The sequence below is a fragment of the Hydra vulgaris genome, chromosome 09 (genome assembly GCF_038396675.1).
Source record: "Hydra vulgaris chromosome 09, alternate assembly HydraT2T_AEP".
NCBI classification, from domain to species: Eukaryota; Metazoa; Cnidaria; class Hydrozoa; order Anthoathecata; family Hydridae; genus Hydra; species Hydra vulgaris.
Genome location: NC_088928.1, coordinates 55,950,001 through 55,966,212, shown reverse-complemented (window position 1 = coordinate 55,966,212; position 16,212 = coordinate 55,950,001). Strand labels below are relative to the sequence as shown.

The 16,212-nt window shown below is 29.5% G+C and overlaps 1 protein-coding gene across 2 annotated transcripts in view; it reads right to left on the bottom strand.

The window, feature by feature from the left end:
- Window positions 1-371: 371 nt before the first annotated feature.
- Window positions 372-16,212, bottom strand: part of LOC100199340 (dihydrolipoyllysine-residue succinyltransferase component of 2-oxoglutarate dehydrogenase complex, mitochondrial) — a 31,773-nt gene continuing 15,932 nt past the window's right edge. For both annotated transcript variants that reach the window (XM_065806105.1, XM_065806106.1), the window contains 7 exons: window positions 11,629-11,810; window positions 5,797-5,894; window positions 4,751-4,881; window positions 3,342-3,409; window positions 2,762-2,845; window positions 1,329-1,496; window positions 372-1,041 (listed from right to left, as the gene is read on the bottom strand). In XM_065806105.1, the coding sequence (XP_065662177.1) occupies window positions 907-1,041; window positions 1,329-1,496; window positions 2,762-2,845; window positions 3,342-3,409; window positions 4,751-4,881; window positions 5,797-5,894; window positions 11,629-11,810 (866 nt within the window). In that variant the 3' untranslated portion in view covers window positions 372-906. The remainder of the gene's footprint in view (window positions 1,042-1,328; window positions 1,497-2,761; window positions 2,846-3,341; window positions 3,410-4,750; window positions 4,882-5,796; window positions 5,895-11,628; window positions 11,811-16,212) is intronic.

Below are 16,212 nucleotides of genomic sequence, written 5' to 3'. Positions count from 1 at the left end.
TCATAAAACTGACGATACTTTAAATACAAATATTTTGATAGATTTGAATCTGACCTGAATAGCGGGTAACTTAGGTGAAACTTTACACATCGTCCACATATCTGTGTTTGTAAAATCGTTTAGTTCAATTAGGTAACGTGCTTGCACTTCAAAGTTTAAAAGTTAAATGTCTCACAAACAATCACAAGGCTTTTCAAAAGTTCTTTACTTACATAGCATTTATTTGATTAACTAAAAAAAAGTTCACAACCTTCTCGCAATCCTCAGAAGTTAGAAATCTTACAATTCTCGATCAAAACCCAGAACGATACTGTTTCCAATAATGGCGTTAAAACAAAAACGTTAACAGAAAAAAAAAAAGAACAAACAAGTCAGTGAATTCATGAAATTCTTATTTGATGGGAAATCAAATATAGAAAAAAGTTAACACAATGTCTCTTGACATTTATAATGCATAAAAGATATTAAATTCAATAAAAGCTTATATTTTTTTATATTGCAACAAACGTCTTTACCCTGAAACCTTTAAAAAAAAAACATGTATACCCTAAAACCTTAGAAAAACATAATCAAAATAACCTAGGTTCATAATTCTTAGTTAACAAAAACTTAATTCAACGCATTACAAACAATTAGAAAGTTTCTGCACCTTTAAATAATACTTAGTTTGTACATTAAAAAAAATTAACAAATCAAAAAAATATATATTAATATATTGAAAAGTGTAACATAGAGCTGTCTAATATGATTTTCTAACATTGCCTAGATAATACTGTATAAAGTAACAAATGCGCAACATGATTAAATAACATGAGTTTTCTAATTAATTTAATGTTTAAAATGAAATTCTCTGTTAAGCCGAACTCTCAAAAATTATTTACTGACTAAAAAACTTGCTTCAAAAATTTAAATATCTAAAAACATTGCTTGTGGGTCTTCAACGTTTTGTTTAATTTTACGCAAAAAAGTCACTGCTTCCCTTCCATCAATCAAACGGTGATCATAAGTTAGAGCGATATACATCATCGGCCGAATTTCCACCTATTCAAAAGAAAAAATATCATTCACTTTTTTAAAAACTGTACACACTTAATACATATTACAAAAATACCATTGCAGACACACCGAATCATACTCTGCTGGGAAGGGCTAATAACGTCTCAGATACCCAAAACATTTTAAATCATTGATGCCCAAAACCCTTAACACTTTGAACCTTAGCAATCATTCCTTACTTTCTATTTCAGAACTGTCGCAGTTTTACATTTTACAAAAAATGTTAATATAGAAAGATATAACAATAATATCAAAATTAAAACAAAATGTACCTTTCCATTTATAGCAACAGGTCGATCAAATATTCCATGCATTCCAAGAATTGCTGATTGAGGAGGATTAATAATTGGAGTGCCCATTAAAGATCCAAAAACACCACCGTTCGAAATCGTAAATGAACCACCATCCATGTCTTCTACAGCTAATGTGCCATCCCGTGCCTTAAATTATAAAACATTTTAAGGTACAGCTAAGTAAATCTATACATAATATTTGAAAATACGAAAATACTAGAAAAAAAAAATATTAAAAACTGCTTTTTACAGATAACACAGACAGTGTGTTAAAAAGAATAAAAACCTCAATTCTAAAAAATAATAATATATTTATTTTGACTAGAATTTAAACCATTGAATGAAAATAGAATATAAAATGAAATCTAACTAATACTACCTACCTAAATTAAAGAATTATTGACATAAATTAAATTAAATTATTGACATAAATTAAAGAATTATTGACATATTTTATAAAGAATCTTCATAAAAAAAGTGTTTTATGAACATACAAATAAAATTAGCTGGAGTGAAGTGTACTCAAGCTAAATTTATTTGTAAGTTTGAAAAAAATTTAAATGAAAAGTATTTCCTAAGAATAAATCAATCAAATTTATTTAAATTGCCAAAAAAATTAATTAAACATAAATTATATAAACAAGAGTTTTCAATAGCATTTGGAGGACCTAAGGTATGGAACTATTTTCAAAAAAAAAAATGCTAAAAAAGATAATATGACATAAATATATAATATAAATAAATAATTAAACTCATTTAAGTTTCAAGCAAAAAATATTTTTAATCCTGAGGATTAAAAACTCCAATGAATTGTTTCTAAATAGTTTTTACTTTTTATTCTTTGAAGTAATCATTCTTTTAGTTATTTTTGTATTTATATATTATAAATCTTTGAATATTTAAATTGGAACTTTTACATCTACCAATATCTGCAGTTTACTAGAACTTTTTGACGGTATTTATTTTTTTAAAAGGGTTTTACACCTTTCAATTAAATTTTTGTTTAATCCAGTTTTATCACCTGATAGTTCATAAATTTTGCTAGCTGTATTTCCATTGTAGGTAATTTCCACAACTCCTGGTCACATTTTGTCAATATAAAAAGTTTTTGAAGGAATTCTTGTTGTATTTTCTTTTTCCTGATGTTAAATTCTGTTGTCATTCTCTTAATTTGTTTGACATTTTAAAATATGTAAAAAACGCCATAAAGGCAAGATTATCTATATTACCTGATCTTTGGAACACCTTAATACCATTTATTTCAGTTGGTTTAGCTTTATAAATAAAGCCATCTTTAAAAAGATGTCTTAGCGGTTACTCTACAATTTTTAACAATCTATAATAATGAAAATTAATATTATTCTCACTCATTTTCATATTTTCTAACACTATAAAAAGGAATCAAACAATACCTTTTCTCCCAATAAATTCATTCCACGTTCAATGTCTGCAAAGTTCATTTTATCTACATCTCGAAGAACAGGAACAACTAAACCCTTAAAACAATCAATCAAAAAAAACTTTTTTAATAAAAAAACGTTTAAAAAAAGTAAAAAGCATTTAAATATAAATTTAAAAAAGTAAAAAAAACTCTTATGATCAATATTTAAAAAATAAAACACAACAGCAATAGAAACAGCAAACAAAACAAAACAAAAAAAACATATCAGAAACAGCAAATAACCAAAAAAAAATCAGAAACAGCAAAAAATAAAAATTCATGGGTGTATTAGATGTAAAAGATGAAATCATAACACAAAAAGACATAAATAACACAAAAAAATACGAATCTAATTAAACTATTTTGTTCCAAAAATTATTAAGAAAGATTTCAAAAAAAAGAAAAATTATTAAAAATTATGAAGAAAAAAAAAAAAAAACTTGAGTTTTTATCAAAATTATTCTGAGCAAGTTTAAATAACTTTTAATTTATTTCTTTATGAAACTTTACAAAACACTGCGTAACCACTATAGTAGAAATAAAAATTTTACTTTTGGCGTGGCCACAGCAACACTTATATCTACAAAATCACGATATACCACATAGTTATCTTCAATTACTAAAAAAACAACATAAACATTTTAATTCTAAAGACTATACGTATATAATTATATATATATATATATATATATATATATATATATATATATATATATATATATATATATATATATATATATATATAATATATATATATACATATATTCAGATTTATACTAATAATAATTTATAACAAATGTTTAAGTATTTGCAAGCAGAGCAACTAATGTATCTGACTTTTATTAATAGAACTTTTATGTAAGAAAATCATTGGCATAAAGACTAGGAAAAACATTAAGTGTATGGAAAATTAAGATCAAAACATCCAACAGCTAGTTTTCTTGTGGAAGTCAAGTCAAACAAGTTTATTTAGAAGCACTGTACATGATAAAATAGAGCATTTTGTGGAAATGGACAATGAAATATTTCATCCTTTGAAAATCTGTATGATTAAATAATATTTAAAACCTTTTTTTTTAATATATTCAATAATATCAAATGTCTGTGAAAAGATAAAGAGGTTTTACATCTATACAACTTGCTCCAAAGTTTATTTTAAAAATAAGAAATCTTTTGATTGCTATCAGTGTAGTGCATTCCCCTTTCTTTACAATAATATGAATATTAACTGTGTTTGCTGTCAATACACTATCTGAATTCTTAATAAAGTTACTCACAAGAAAACTATCATTAGTAAACAGATGTTAAACTGATGACAAAACTGACTTCAAATATAAAACAACTTTGAAAAATTTCTAAATTTTATAAATGTCTTTATAAAGTATCAAAATAAATTCCGTATTTCTTAAAGATAATTCATTATACTAACTGATAACTTGTATTTTTAGTAAAACTGCTCTTCAAAATAGTTTTAGGTCAATGATTGTATTTTGTTAGGCGGAAAACAGTTTTTGTATAAAGCATTTTTAGTAACAGGTTGTTCCTACATATTTTCAATAGGATCTAGAAAAAACAAAAAACCAAAACTATAAAAAAAAATTATTTTGGTTATGAGAGTTTTAAATAGCAACTTTGTAAAACTGATTAAAAAAGTTCAATTTAAACTGATTGACAGAGTTCAAGTAAAGGTAAAACTGGTTGACAAAGTTCAGGTAAAAGTAAAACTGATTGACAAAGTTTAAGTAAAAATAAAGCAATTGTGCTACAAGACTAGTTCTTTAATGACCATTTTCAATGTTTGTTTCATTTCAGTTGCATTAAAAGAAATTGCACAAATCATTATTTTTACAAACCTCCTTTATGAATACATTGTAATATATTTAATTTTTAAAAAAGATTTTTTCTTTTAAGATAAACACAAAACTAAATATAACAACTAATCAAATAAAAAAATATATACCAGCATTAACAATTGGCATTTGAGTAAGGGCATTAGAAGATGCTTTTAAAAAACATGACATAAAACCAAGTTTTAATTTGTGAACTTTCAAGAAAATATCTTTGTAATTTTTTCGCATTTCCATTACTTTGCTGAATAAAAAAATATATATATATACATATATATATACACATAAAAAGTAGTAACAAAAAAGACATTTTAAAAACTGTAAAATAAAATATATGTAAAAAAAAGTTATAACTTTTTTTTGCAAAACTAAAAAAATTTTAATATTAAAGCCAAAGTTGGGAGTGTTGCCAAGGATTCATTTTGACCTAAAAAATTTTTTCTCTTAATTTTTTGTAACGATCTAAATATCTGGTATTTTTAAATATTAGGTATTTAACTATTTTAGGTTTAAAACCCAGGTACTTGCGTACCTCCCTAAATTCCAACTATCCAACTATACAGTCACCACCACGCCCAACAAATTGTTGCCTTTATTTAGAACTTTTATGCTTGATAAAATAAATTATTTACTTAAAACAAACAATAATTCATCATGACAACAGAAGTATTTGTCTGATTAGTTAAAGAATAGAAAGAAAAAAACGTCTATATTTAGACACAAATTCATAATATAAATTCTGATTAAGATTAGCAACTTCATAACTAAATGGTGTTGTCATAATTAAATGGTGTTGTCATAACTAAATGGTGTTGCCATAACTAAATGGTGTCGTCATAACTAAATGGTACTGTCATAACTAAATGGTGTTGCCATAATTAAATGGTATTGTCATATCTAAATGGTGTTGTCATAACTAAATGGTATTGTCATAACTAAATGGTGTTGCCATATCTAAATGATGTGTTCTTTTTGAATTTTAACGCGTTTTCAACCTGGCTGGATAAAATACAAAATTTTCAAAAAATTATTATTGTTTCATATTTTTTAAAACTTATTAAGGATAAAACTCTTAATAGACTTATAAACAACAAATAAACTTTATATGCTGACTTTTTAACTATTTTTGAAAAATATATTTCTATTTAATACCACTAACCTCATATCAACTTCATTGAATGTGGTTAGCATTGCATTTGTATTTTGAGCTTCTTTTAACCTTTGCGCAATTCGTAGGCGCATTCGGTTCATTTTAACCTAGATTACAAATAGAATTTTTACATTATATTTTATTACATTAAAAATATCATTTTATAAAAATAATATGAAAATACTTTTTAAAAATGAAAAAATAGATATACATAATTTATAACTTTAATAGAATAGAAAAATAATAATTAATAAAATTAATACATTATAAAATAAAAAATCAATGCAAAATAAAAGCCATGATATTAAAGATTAAATGTTGATAACAATAAATACATTATGAAACAATGAATACATCAGGAAACAATGAATACATTAGGAAATATAGAAACATTCTTAATTTTATTAAATTTATTGATGCTCAGTCACATTTAATCTAGTTTGTTTTTTTTTAATGTTTTTTAACAGTTTAAGATTTTAAGTTTTTTTAAGTTTGCTAGTTATAAATCATTTAAACAGTAAACTTTATAAAACTAAAATGTTTCCATAGTAAATAGAAACATTTCTTACAAAAAATAAAAGATTCTGTGATGTGTTAGTATACTGATTGTAAAAATACTTTAAAATTGGAAGTTGCAAAAGAAAAAACAAAACATAAAGCTTTTATACATACTTACTCTCTTCCCAAAAAATTAACCTCACACTAGCTTTTACATCAACACAGGTAACACACCAGGTAAACTACCAACAAAAAAAAAGCAAAACATTGCCCAATTATTTTCATGCTACATTTGCATGATTAACAGCCCTTAATGGGAATAAATGATAAATTCTGAAGATTGCAACAAAAAAAAAAAATTTAGACTTAACATTCTGACTAGAATGGACGAGCATTGCTCGAAGACAAACTATGTTTTTTTTCTGTTTTTTTTAACATCTTCGCTTCCAACAAGGCTGCAAGCAGCCACTAATTAAAGTTGGAAGTTACTGAAAGAGAAAAGATGAAGATTGTAGAGCAAGATAATGATTGCCGGACGACTTAAAAGATTGCAAATTATATGAATCAGGAAAGCAAGATAAAGGAAGCGAATTCCAAAGAACTGATGTTCGAGGAAAAAAACTAGACAAATAAGCGATTTTGGAGCACTTAGGAACAGTCACAGAGAAAGGATGATACTTAATTGAATGAGGAATAACACGAGAATGAATTTTAGTAGATGGCACAAGAGAAGCTAGCTCTTTAGAGCAGTGCCCATTATAGTATTTGTAGAAAAGAGAAAGAGAAGCAACATTACGACGATGTGATAATGGTTGGAGGTTGGCTGCAAGAGCAGGTCCAACTATGTTTACAATGCGTTTTTGCACCTTGTCTAAAAGAGAAAGGGCATCATTAGAAGATCCGCCCCAGATATGGCAACAGATTCCACAAGGCCGGATTTGAGATTTATAGAGATAGAGAATAGAATCCGAAGTAAGAAAATAACGAGCTCGATAAATAGATGCAACCTTAGCAGATGCTAATTTTGCAACTGATTTGATATATGGTTTCCAAGAAAGATTGGAAGGAAGAGTTAATTCTAGAAGATGAAGAGTAGGTGACTCATCGAGTACATCACCATTCATAAATATAGGAAGATCTAAATTATTGCGATAACGATTGGCTGAAAAAAATTGAGTTTTATCGGAATTAAAGTTCACCAGCCACTGTGAGCCCCATGCTGTAGCAGAAATGAGATCCTTTTCAAGCTCAAATGCCCCCTCCAAGCAATCAGAGGGTGTTGGTTTCTTATCACGACAAGAATAAATGGTAGTATCATCAGCAAACAATGCCACCTTAGATGTGAGAATATCTGGAAGATCGTTAATGTAAATTAAAAAGAGTATAGGGCCAAGGATAGAACCTTGAGGAACCCCTGAAGTTACAGAATAAGAAGAAGAGTGTTGTCCATCGAGGACAACTTTTATGCTACGATTGGAAAGGAAGGATTCAATGATCTTAAAGATGTTGCCGGATACACCATAAAAAGAAAGCTTATGGAGAAGACCAGCATGCCAAACTTTATCAAAAGCTTTTGAAATGTCAAGAGCGATGGCCTTAACCAATCCACCTTCATCTAATGCACGATAAAACCTGTCAGTTATTACTGTTAGCAAATCAGCTGTAGAACGAGAAGATCGAAATCCATATTGATGGTCAGAAAGTAAGTTATTAGATTCAAGATGAGAAATTAAGTGTTTGTTAATTAAAGATTCAAAAACCTTGTTTATGATAGGAAGAAGACTTATGGGACAGTAGTTAAACGAATCAGATCGCTCTCCAGAATTTTTGAAGATAGGGATAACAGATGCCGCTTTCAAGCAGGCTAGAAAACAAGACTCTGATAAGCACTTGTTGAATAGTTTTGAGAGTATAGATGACAGCTCCAGAGAACACTTCTGCAGGACAATAACAGGTGAGTTGTCCGGGCCACAAGCTGTAGAAGAGTCTAGGCAGGAAATCACTTTAGATACAGATGCTGGAGTGATATGAATGTCAAGCAATGGATCAACCTGTTTGTTGGCAATATCAGGTAGAACGCAACTAGTGGAACCAAGAGATGATATTGATGAAAAGTTTTTAGCAAACAATTCGGCTTTGTCTTTAGATGAGGTGACAAAGTCTGAACCATACAAGAGAGGTGGAATTATAGATTTGCCCTTATTTTTGATATTATTAAAGATTCTCCAGAAGTCACGAGAGCCTAATTTTTGAGATGAGATTTCATGACCTGAGAATAGCAGGTTTTGGCGTTAGATAAAACCTTTTTACAATTGTTTCTCGCAGTAATAAACAGACCTCTGTTTTCTGGAAAATTGTTTTGCTAATAAATATGGAAGTAACGGTTTCAATTGGCAATTGCAGCAGCACAGTGTGAGGAAAACCATGGAGGAGAGTGAGGCTTGACCTGGAATCATCGAGAGGGAATAAAAGATTCCATGCCAGCCTGAATCCACGAAGTTATGTAAGAAGCACATTTGTCGAAAGGAAGACAAAAGATTTTTACCCAAGAGCCATCACGAAGAAAATCACGGAAAAAATCCCCGTCAGCTTTATTATAGTTGTAAGAGGTTCCATAATAGGGGGATTCAGGTGATGAAGAAGAATGAGATATTAGTTTTAGAGAGATCAAACTGTGATCAGAGGAACCTAACGGTGAATGTGGAGAAACTGAGCACTGACTAGGATCAGAAACAAGACATAAGTCAAGTAGAGAAGCTAGATGCTTCGGGTTGTCAGGAAAGCGAGTTGGAAAGTTGACTATTTGAGTTAGGGATTGAGAAAGGCAAAAGTTGTGTGCTGTAATGCCTGTAGAGTCACTGACACTAGAGCCATATGATCAGAAATAATGTCAAAAAGAGTGCAGTCTTGAGATGAAGGAGAGCGATATAGAACAAAGAGAAAGGCGATAGAGTGAAGTGGTGCTAAACGAAAGCACATGAAAGAATAGTCTGTGGATTCAAACCTAGTTTCACGACAAATGGGTGAATTCTTACGAATGTAAATGCCGAGGCCAAGCATGTGACTATTGGAGACTTTACGAATTAGAGGAAGATAACCATCAACACTAAGATCACAAGATGGGACATCCGAACTCAAATTAGTCTTACAAAGAGCAAGTAGGTCTGGTGAACTTTGCAGGAGATAAGACTCAACAGAAGAAAAATTACTTCGAAGACCACAAATATTAGTGAATGATAGGTTTAGAGAACTTGGTGATGATGATGGTTTTTTGTGTTTTATAGTTTTTGGTACTTTATTCATTTTTAAATTAGATTGAAGAACTTGACTCAAAGCATAGATAGTACTCAGAACACCGCTTAATAGCCCAAGCAATTGCCTCATTACTACTAATAAACCCTAAGCCGTAACAAAGGGCTCCAAATGTGGCCTCCGCAATGCACACCAAAAGTACAAACAGGGACACCATCCATGCGCAACATGGCACTGTTAATACTTTGATATTTTTCAGCTGTTGATGGAATCAGCCTCTCTGAGAGCTACCACAGAGTTCGGGAAACCTGACTACCAGCCGGCCTCAGAACCATAAAACTGAGTTTTAGAGCTGTACCCTCATTAGGAGATAATAGAATGAGTTGCCTAGTCAAAAAAACAGAGACACAAGCAAAACCCATGCATTGAGTCAAGAAGATCCAGCATTCAACATCCTAAACTGGAAACAATGTCTTAAAAGTACATCTGCGCCAGCCTAATAGATAAAGAAGAAGTGCGAGACTGGTCAATAGATAGAACCTGTTTACCTCTTAAGTCTTTGTCTAGGAGGCCTTCTACAAGACAGTAGCTGGGTGCATTTAACATCTGCCCAAGATGAGTATTTTTATTAAGACACCATCTCTAGCCTTTACTCAACCAGGAGCCCCAAGGCAGGGGGTGTTTTAAATCGGAGTTGGCATCTCCTAGCCTTCGCCTAAAAAGGCGTATCCTACAAGGCAGCAGGACATGAAGCAGATTGTACTGGGTTACATGTTTGAACTACTAATTTGGTATACGCTTACTAATTTGTTCTAATCAAAAAATTTTAGCCTAATTTTTTTTAAACATTCTTTTTAATATAAAAGATACAGCTTTTCTAGGCACTTGCTATGACTATGATATGACTTTTTAAAGTAGTAACTATTCATGTCATTGTAAAAATATTTTTTGTGTGATTCCTTGAGTATTTCTAGTGAATCATTTTTTGTGGTTCCTTGTGTGATGTAATACATTATGAATAACATTAAATATGTTAGCTGTTAACCCTGACATCATATGGTGTCTCTCTTGATTCCATATGGAAAGCTTAACTTTTTTGTATAAATGCTTGACTTTGTTTTGTAATATTTCTAGCAATCATCTTGTTATACTAATTGCTGCAAAACTAATATAAAAATTAGTCTCAGATTAATCAAAAAAGTATTAAGCTGTATTAGCCAATTACTTTGGTTTTAGTCAAAAACTATTGTGCAAAATCTAAGAAATTTGTGTAAATTGCAACTCTTACATCCAAAATCTGGATATAACCTTGAGGATTCAACCTGGGTGGGATATCATTTGTGGAATTGTGTTAACTCTCATAAATACCTAGATATTGTATTTATTTATAAAAGAAATAATAAGATTAACCAAATAAAACAAAACTAATTGATAGGTTGATACTAACTAATGGGCTTATTATAATGGGCTTTGTCTAAAAACGATATCTGTATTTAATATTTTATTAAACACCAAACCACTTTTCCCTTTTATTTTAAATACCCCCTTCCGCATAGTAGAATTGTTTAGAAACAGTTCCCATTAAAACCATTCAAAAAAAAATCAGCTAAATCGAAATATGAAAAATGCAAAATATAAAGGTTTAGATCATGCTTCAGTTATACTTAATTTCCTACTTTACTGTTCCTAAAACAAACAAAGAAATTGAACCTTTCATTTAAGTGACATGTTTATGAGAGCTATCAAATTTACATTTAAACTACTAATATTGAAATAATAATTTTATATGAATTGCATATATAAAAATAATATATATATAAACTTCGACATAACCATAAATAAAACATCACCAAATATGATGGTTAATGTTTTATGCCAAATAAAAATATCATTTAAATAATAATGGCATTATTTAAAAATAATGGCATTATTATTTTTAAATAATGGCATTATTTGTGTTTCAAAAATACAATATAAAGACACTTCTTTAAAAGGAAATCAAAAAATGATTAAGAAATGAAACTAAACTTTATTAAAACACAACAAAATATATGATAACAATAATAAATATCATTCAAATTTTTAACTTACTTTTGTTTCATTTCTAGTTCCACTAATACGAGTCGGTGCTGTCTTTACTTCTTTTACTTCGCTGCTTATTGGTGATGACATATCTGGAGTTATTGAACTTGAAGAAAAACTGGACTGAGATATAGAAGGTGGTGGAGTTGGTTTACGAACTGCTATTGGAGTTTGAATGGTGGATTTATCAGCTGTTCACATAAAATGTTAATTACATAGTTTGGTTTAGATTAAGTATTATTTCATATATATATACATATATATATATATACATATATATATACATATATATATACATATATATATATATATACATATATATATATATATTATTATTATATATATATATACACATACATACATATATATACATATATATAAATATATACATACATATACATATATATAAATACATACATACATATATATATATATACATACATATATATATACATATATATATATACACATATATATATATATGTTATATACATACATATATATATAAATATATATATATATATATACATATACATACATATATATATACATATATATATATATATATATATATATATATATATATATATATATATATATATATATATATATATATATATATATATATATATATATACACACATATATATATGTATATATACATACATATATATATAAATATATATATATATATATAAAATAAATAAAAACAACATTTGATGGAAATCTGAGTTTCATGCCTTTCGGCAATCATCAGCCATTGTGTATTTTGTCACTTAAAAATCGTTTAAAAATTACAAATTAAAATTACAGTGGAACGAGTTCTGACGTTACAAAAACAAAACAAAACAAAAACAAAAAGACATCAAAGGCTTTAGTCCCCGGTGTCGAATAAGGATAGTAAAAATTTCTTTGAATGCCCGCACTTTAATATTATTTGATATCTTTTATTAAGTAAGTTTTATAATATCAACAATATCAAAGTGTATTAATAATATAAAGTGTAAATAATATCAAAGGCATACAAAGAAATTTTTACTATCCTTATTCGACACCGGGGACTAAAGCCTTTGATGTCTTTTTGCTTTTGTTTTGTTATGTTTTTGTAACGTCAGAACTCCTTCCACTGTTATTTTAATTTGTAAATTTTAAACAGTTTTTAAGTGACGAAATACACAATGGCTGATGATTGCCAAAAGGCATGAAACTCAGAGTTCCATCAAAAGTTGTTTTTATTCATTTTATATAAATAAATAAATATTACTCAATTATTTAATAATATTGAGCACTCTTAAACGCACAAGAGTATTTTTTTATTATTATTATACCATGATAATACATTATCTATTCTGTGTGTGTGTATATATAAAAAAAATATATATATATGTATGTATATATATATATATATATATATATATATATTTAAACATCTTTGCTTCCAACAAGGCTGCATGCAACAACTAATTAAAGTTGGAAGTTACTGGAACAGAAAAGATGAAGATTGTAGAGCAAGATAACGATTGACAGACGACTTAAAGGGTTGCAAATTATATGAATCAGGAAAGCAAGATGAAGGAAGCAAATTCTAAAGAGCTGATGTTCGAGAAAAAAAACTAGGCGAGTAAGCATTTTTGGAGTACTTAGGAACCATCACAGAAAAAGGGAGAGACTTAATTGAATGATGAGTAACACGAGAATGAATTTTAGTAGATGGCACAAGAGACGATAGCTCTTTAGAGCAGTGCCCATTAAAGTATTTGTAAAAAAGGGAAAGAGAAGCAACATTACGACGATGTGATAATGGTTGGAGATTGGCTGCATGAGCAAGTTCAACTATGTTTACAATGCATTTTTGCACCTTGTCTGAAAGAGAAAGGGCATCATTAGAAGATCCGCCCCAGATATGGCAACATTATTCCATACAAGGCTGAATTTGAGATTTATAGAGATAGAGAATAGAATCCGAAGTAAGAAAGTGTCGAGCTCAATAAAAAGATGCAACCTTAGCAGATGCTAATTTTGCCACAGATTTAATATATGGTTTTCATGAAAGATCGGAAGAAAGAGTTAATCCTAGAAGATGAAGAGTGGATAACTCATCGAGTACATCACCATTCATAATTATAGGAAGATGGCTGAATGATTGGCTGAAAAAAATTGAGTTTTATCTGTATTGAAGTTCACCAGCCACTGTGAGCCCCATGTTGTAGCAGAAGTGAGATCTTTTTCAAGCTCAAATGCCCCCTCTAAGCAATCAGAGAGTGTTGGTTTCTTATCATGACAAGAATAAATGGTAGTATCATCAACAAACAATGCCACCTTAGATGTGAGAATATCTGGAAGGTCGTTAATGTAAATTAAAAAGAGTATAGCGCCAAGGATAGAATCTTGAGGAACCCCTGAAGTTACAGAATAAGAGGTACAGTGCTGTCCATCAAGAACAACTTTTATACTAAGATTGGAAAGAAAGGACTCAATAATCTTAAAGATGTTGCCAGATACACTATAAGAAGAAAGCTTATGGAGAATACCAGTATGGCAAACTTTATCAAAAGCTTTTGAAATGTCAAGAGCGATGGCCTCAACCTCTCCACCATTATCTAATGCACGATAAAACCTATCGCTTATTACTGTTAGCAAATCAGCTGTAGAACGAGAAGATCGAAATCCATACTGATGGTCAGAAAGTAAGTTATTAGATTCAAGATAAGAAATTAAGTTTTTGTTAATTAAAGATTCAAAAACCTTGCTTATGATAGGTAGAAGACTAATGGAATGGTAGTTGAAAGAATCAGATCGCTCTCCAAAATTTTTGAAAATAGGGATAACAGATGCTGCTTTCCAGCAGGCTGGAAAGCAAGACTCTGATAAGCACTTGTTGAATAATTTTGAGAGTAACGGGTGATGCGGAAGTTATCGGACAAAATAAAAACGTCAATAACTTATTTATAAATAAAAAAACAAACTACTATTATATCTTTTTTAAATAAAGCATTTATCTTTTAATAAAAATATATTATTTTTTATATGAAAAAACACCACCATCTGCAATTGATCTCAATTTTGCTCTGACGCCTTTCATATGCGACTGTAAAAAGTTTAAATCAATTTCTTGTAGTTTTAGTTTAATGCGATCAATCAAAACTTGCTCTGTTGAAGCTTGACAATCTCCCTCGTAAACCTTCTGTGCCAAATGTCCCCAAAAATTTTCAATTGGTTTTGCTTGAGGCACATTTGGGGGATTGGATTCTTTATCAACGTAATAGACATATTGGTCCATCCAATTTAGAGAATCTTTAGAATAATGAGAACTTGCTAAATCTGGCCAAAATAAATAGTTAAAACCTCCATGATACTTGTGAATAAATGGAAGAAGTCATTTTTCTAAACATTCGTTAATATAGATTGATGAATTGATCGCTACAGCCTTGGAAGTGCGAAACAATTGCTCGGACATACCACGGTCAGATATTGGTATCCACATTAATAATTTTTTTGGAAATTTCTCTTTTCCTATAAAACGAACACTTTCTGGGCATGTCTTTTTGTTGTTTGTGTAGTATCCAGAATTTCCAGGCATGTTGTCCCCTGCAAAACAAAAGTATTTTTTGTCATCAATGACTAGAAGCGATTTTGTGTTATAGAGTTGGTTAACTAGTTTCCTGCTTCTTTTCTTTGCCTTTATTTGTTGTTTTATAGTGTATTTTGGAGTCTTTTCACGTTTTCTATATTCAATATTCATTTTTTTTAACTGACGACCAATTGTCGATTGATTTACACCGAATTTAATACCTATTTTTCTCTGACTGACCCCTTTTCCATTGTTGACAAGTCTCGTTAATTCGGCTTTCTTTTCTCTAGTCCAGGATGTCGGACGACCAGGGTGCTTTCTATCAGAAAACGATTGAACAGTTTCAAGTCTTTTTAGGTTATCATATATTGTACTTTGATCAAATCCTTCCTTTTGAAATGATTTACGATTTTTTTTTTTTTTATATTAGGTTTATTTACAAAAAACATTTTTAGTCGCTTTCGAAAAGATTCTCGTTCATCTGCATTTAACCTTATTTTACCACAAAAACTAATTATTATGCTCAAATAATAATCAGTTTTTGTGATAAAATCAAAGATAAGCTACAAAAACTAATTATTATGCTCAAATAATGAAATTAGGATTTGTCCGATCAATTCCGCATCACCCGTTATAGACGACAGCTTCGGAGAACACTTCTGCAAGACAATAACAGGTATGTTGTCCAGGCCACAAGCTGTAGAAGAGTCTAAGCAGGAAATCACTTTTGATACAGAAGCTGGAGTGATACGAATGCCAAGCAATGGATCAACCTGTTTGTTGGCAATATCAGGTAGAACGCAACTAGTGGAATCAAGTGATGATATTGATAAAAAGTTTTTAGCAAACAATTCAGCTTTGTCTTTAGGTGAGGTGACAAAGTCTGAACCATACAAGAGAGGTGGAATTAATGATTTGCCCTTATTATTAACCCTACTAAAGATTCTCCAGAAGTCACGAGAGCCTAATTTTTGTGATGATATACAAGATTTCATGACCTGAGAATAGCGGGCTTTGGTGTA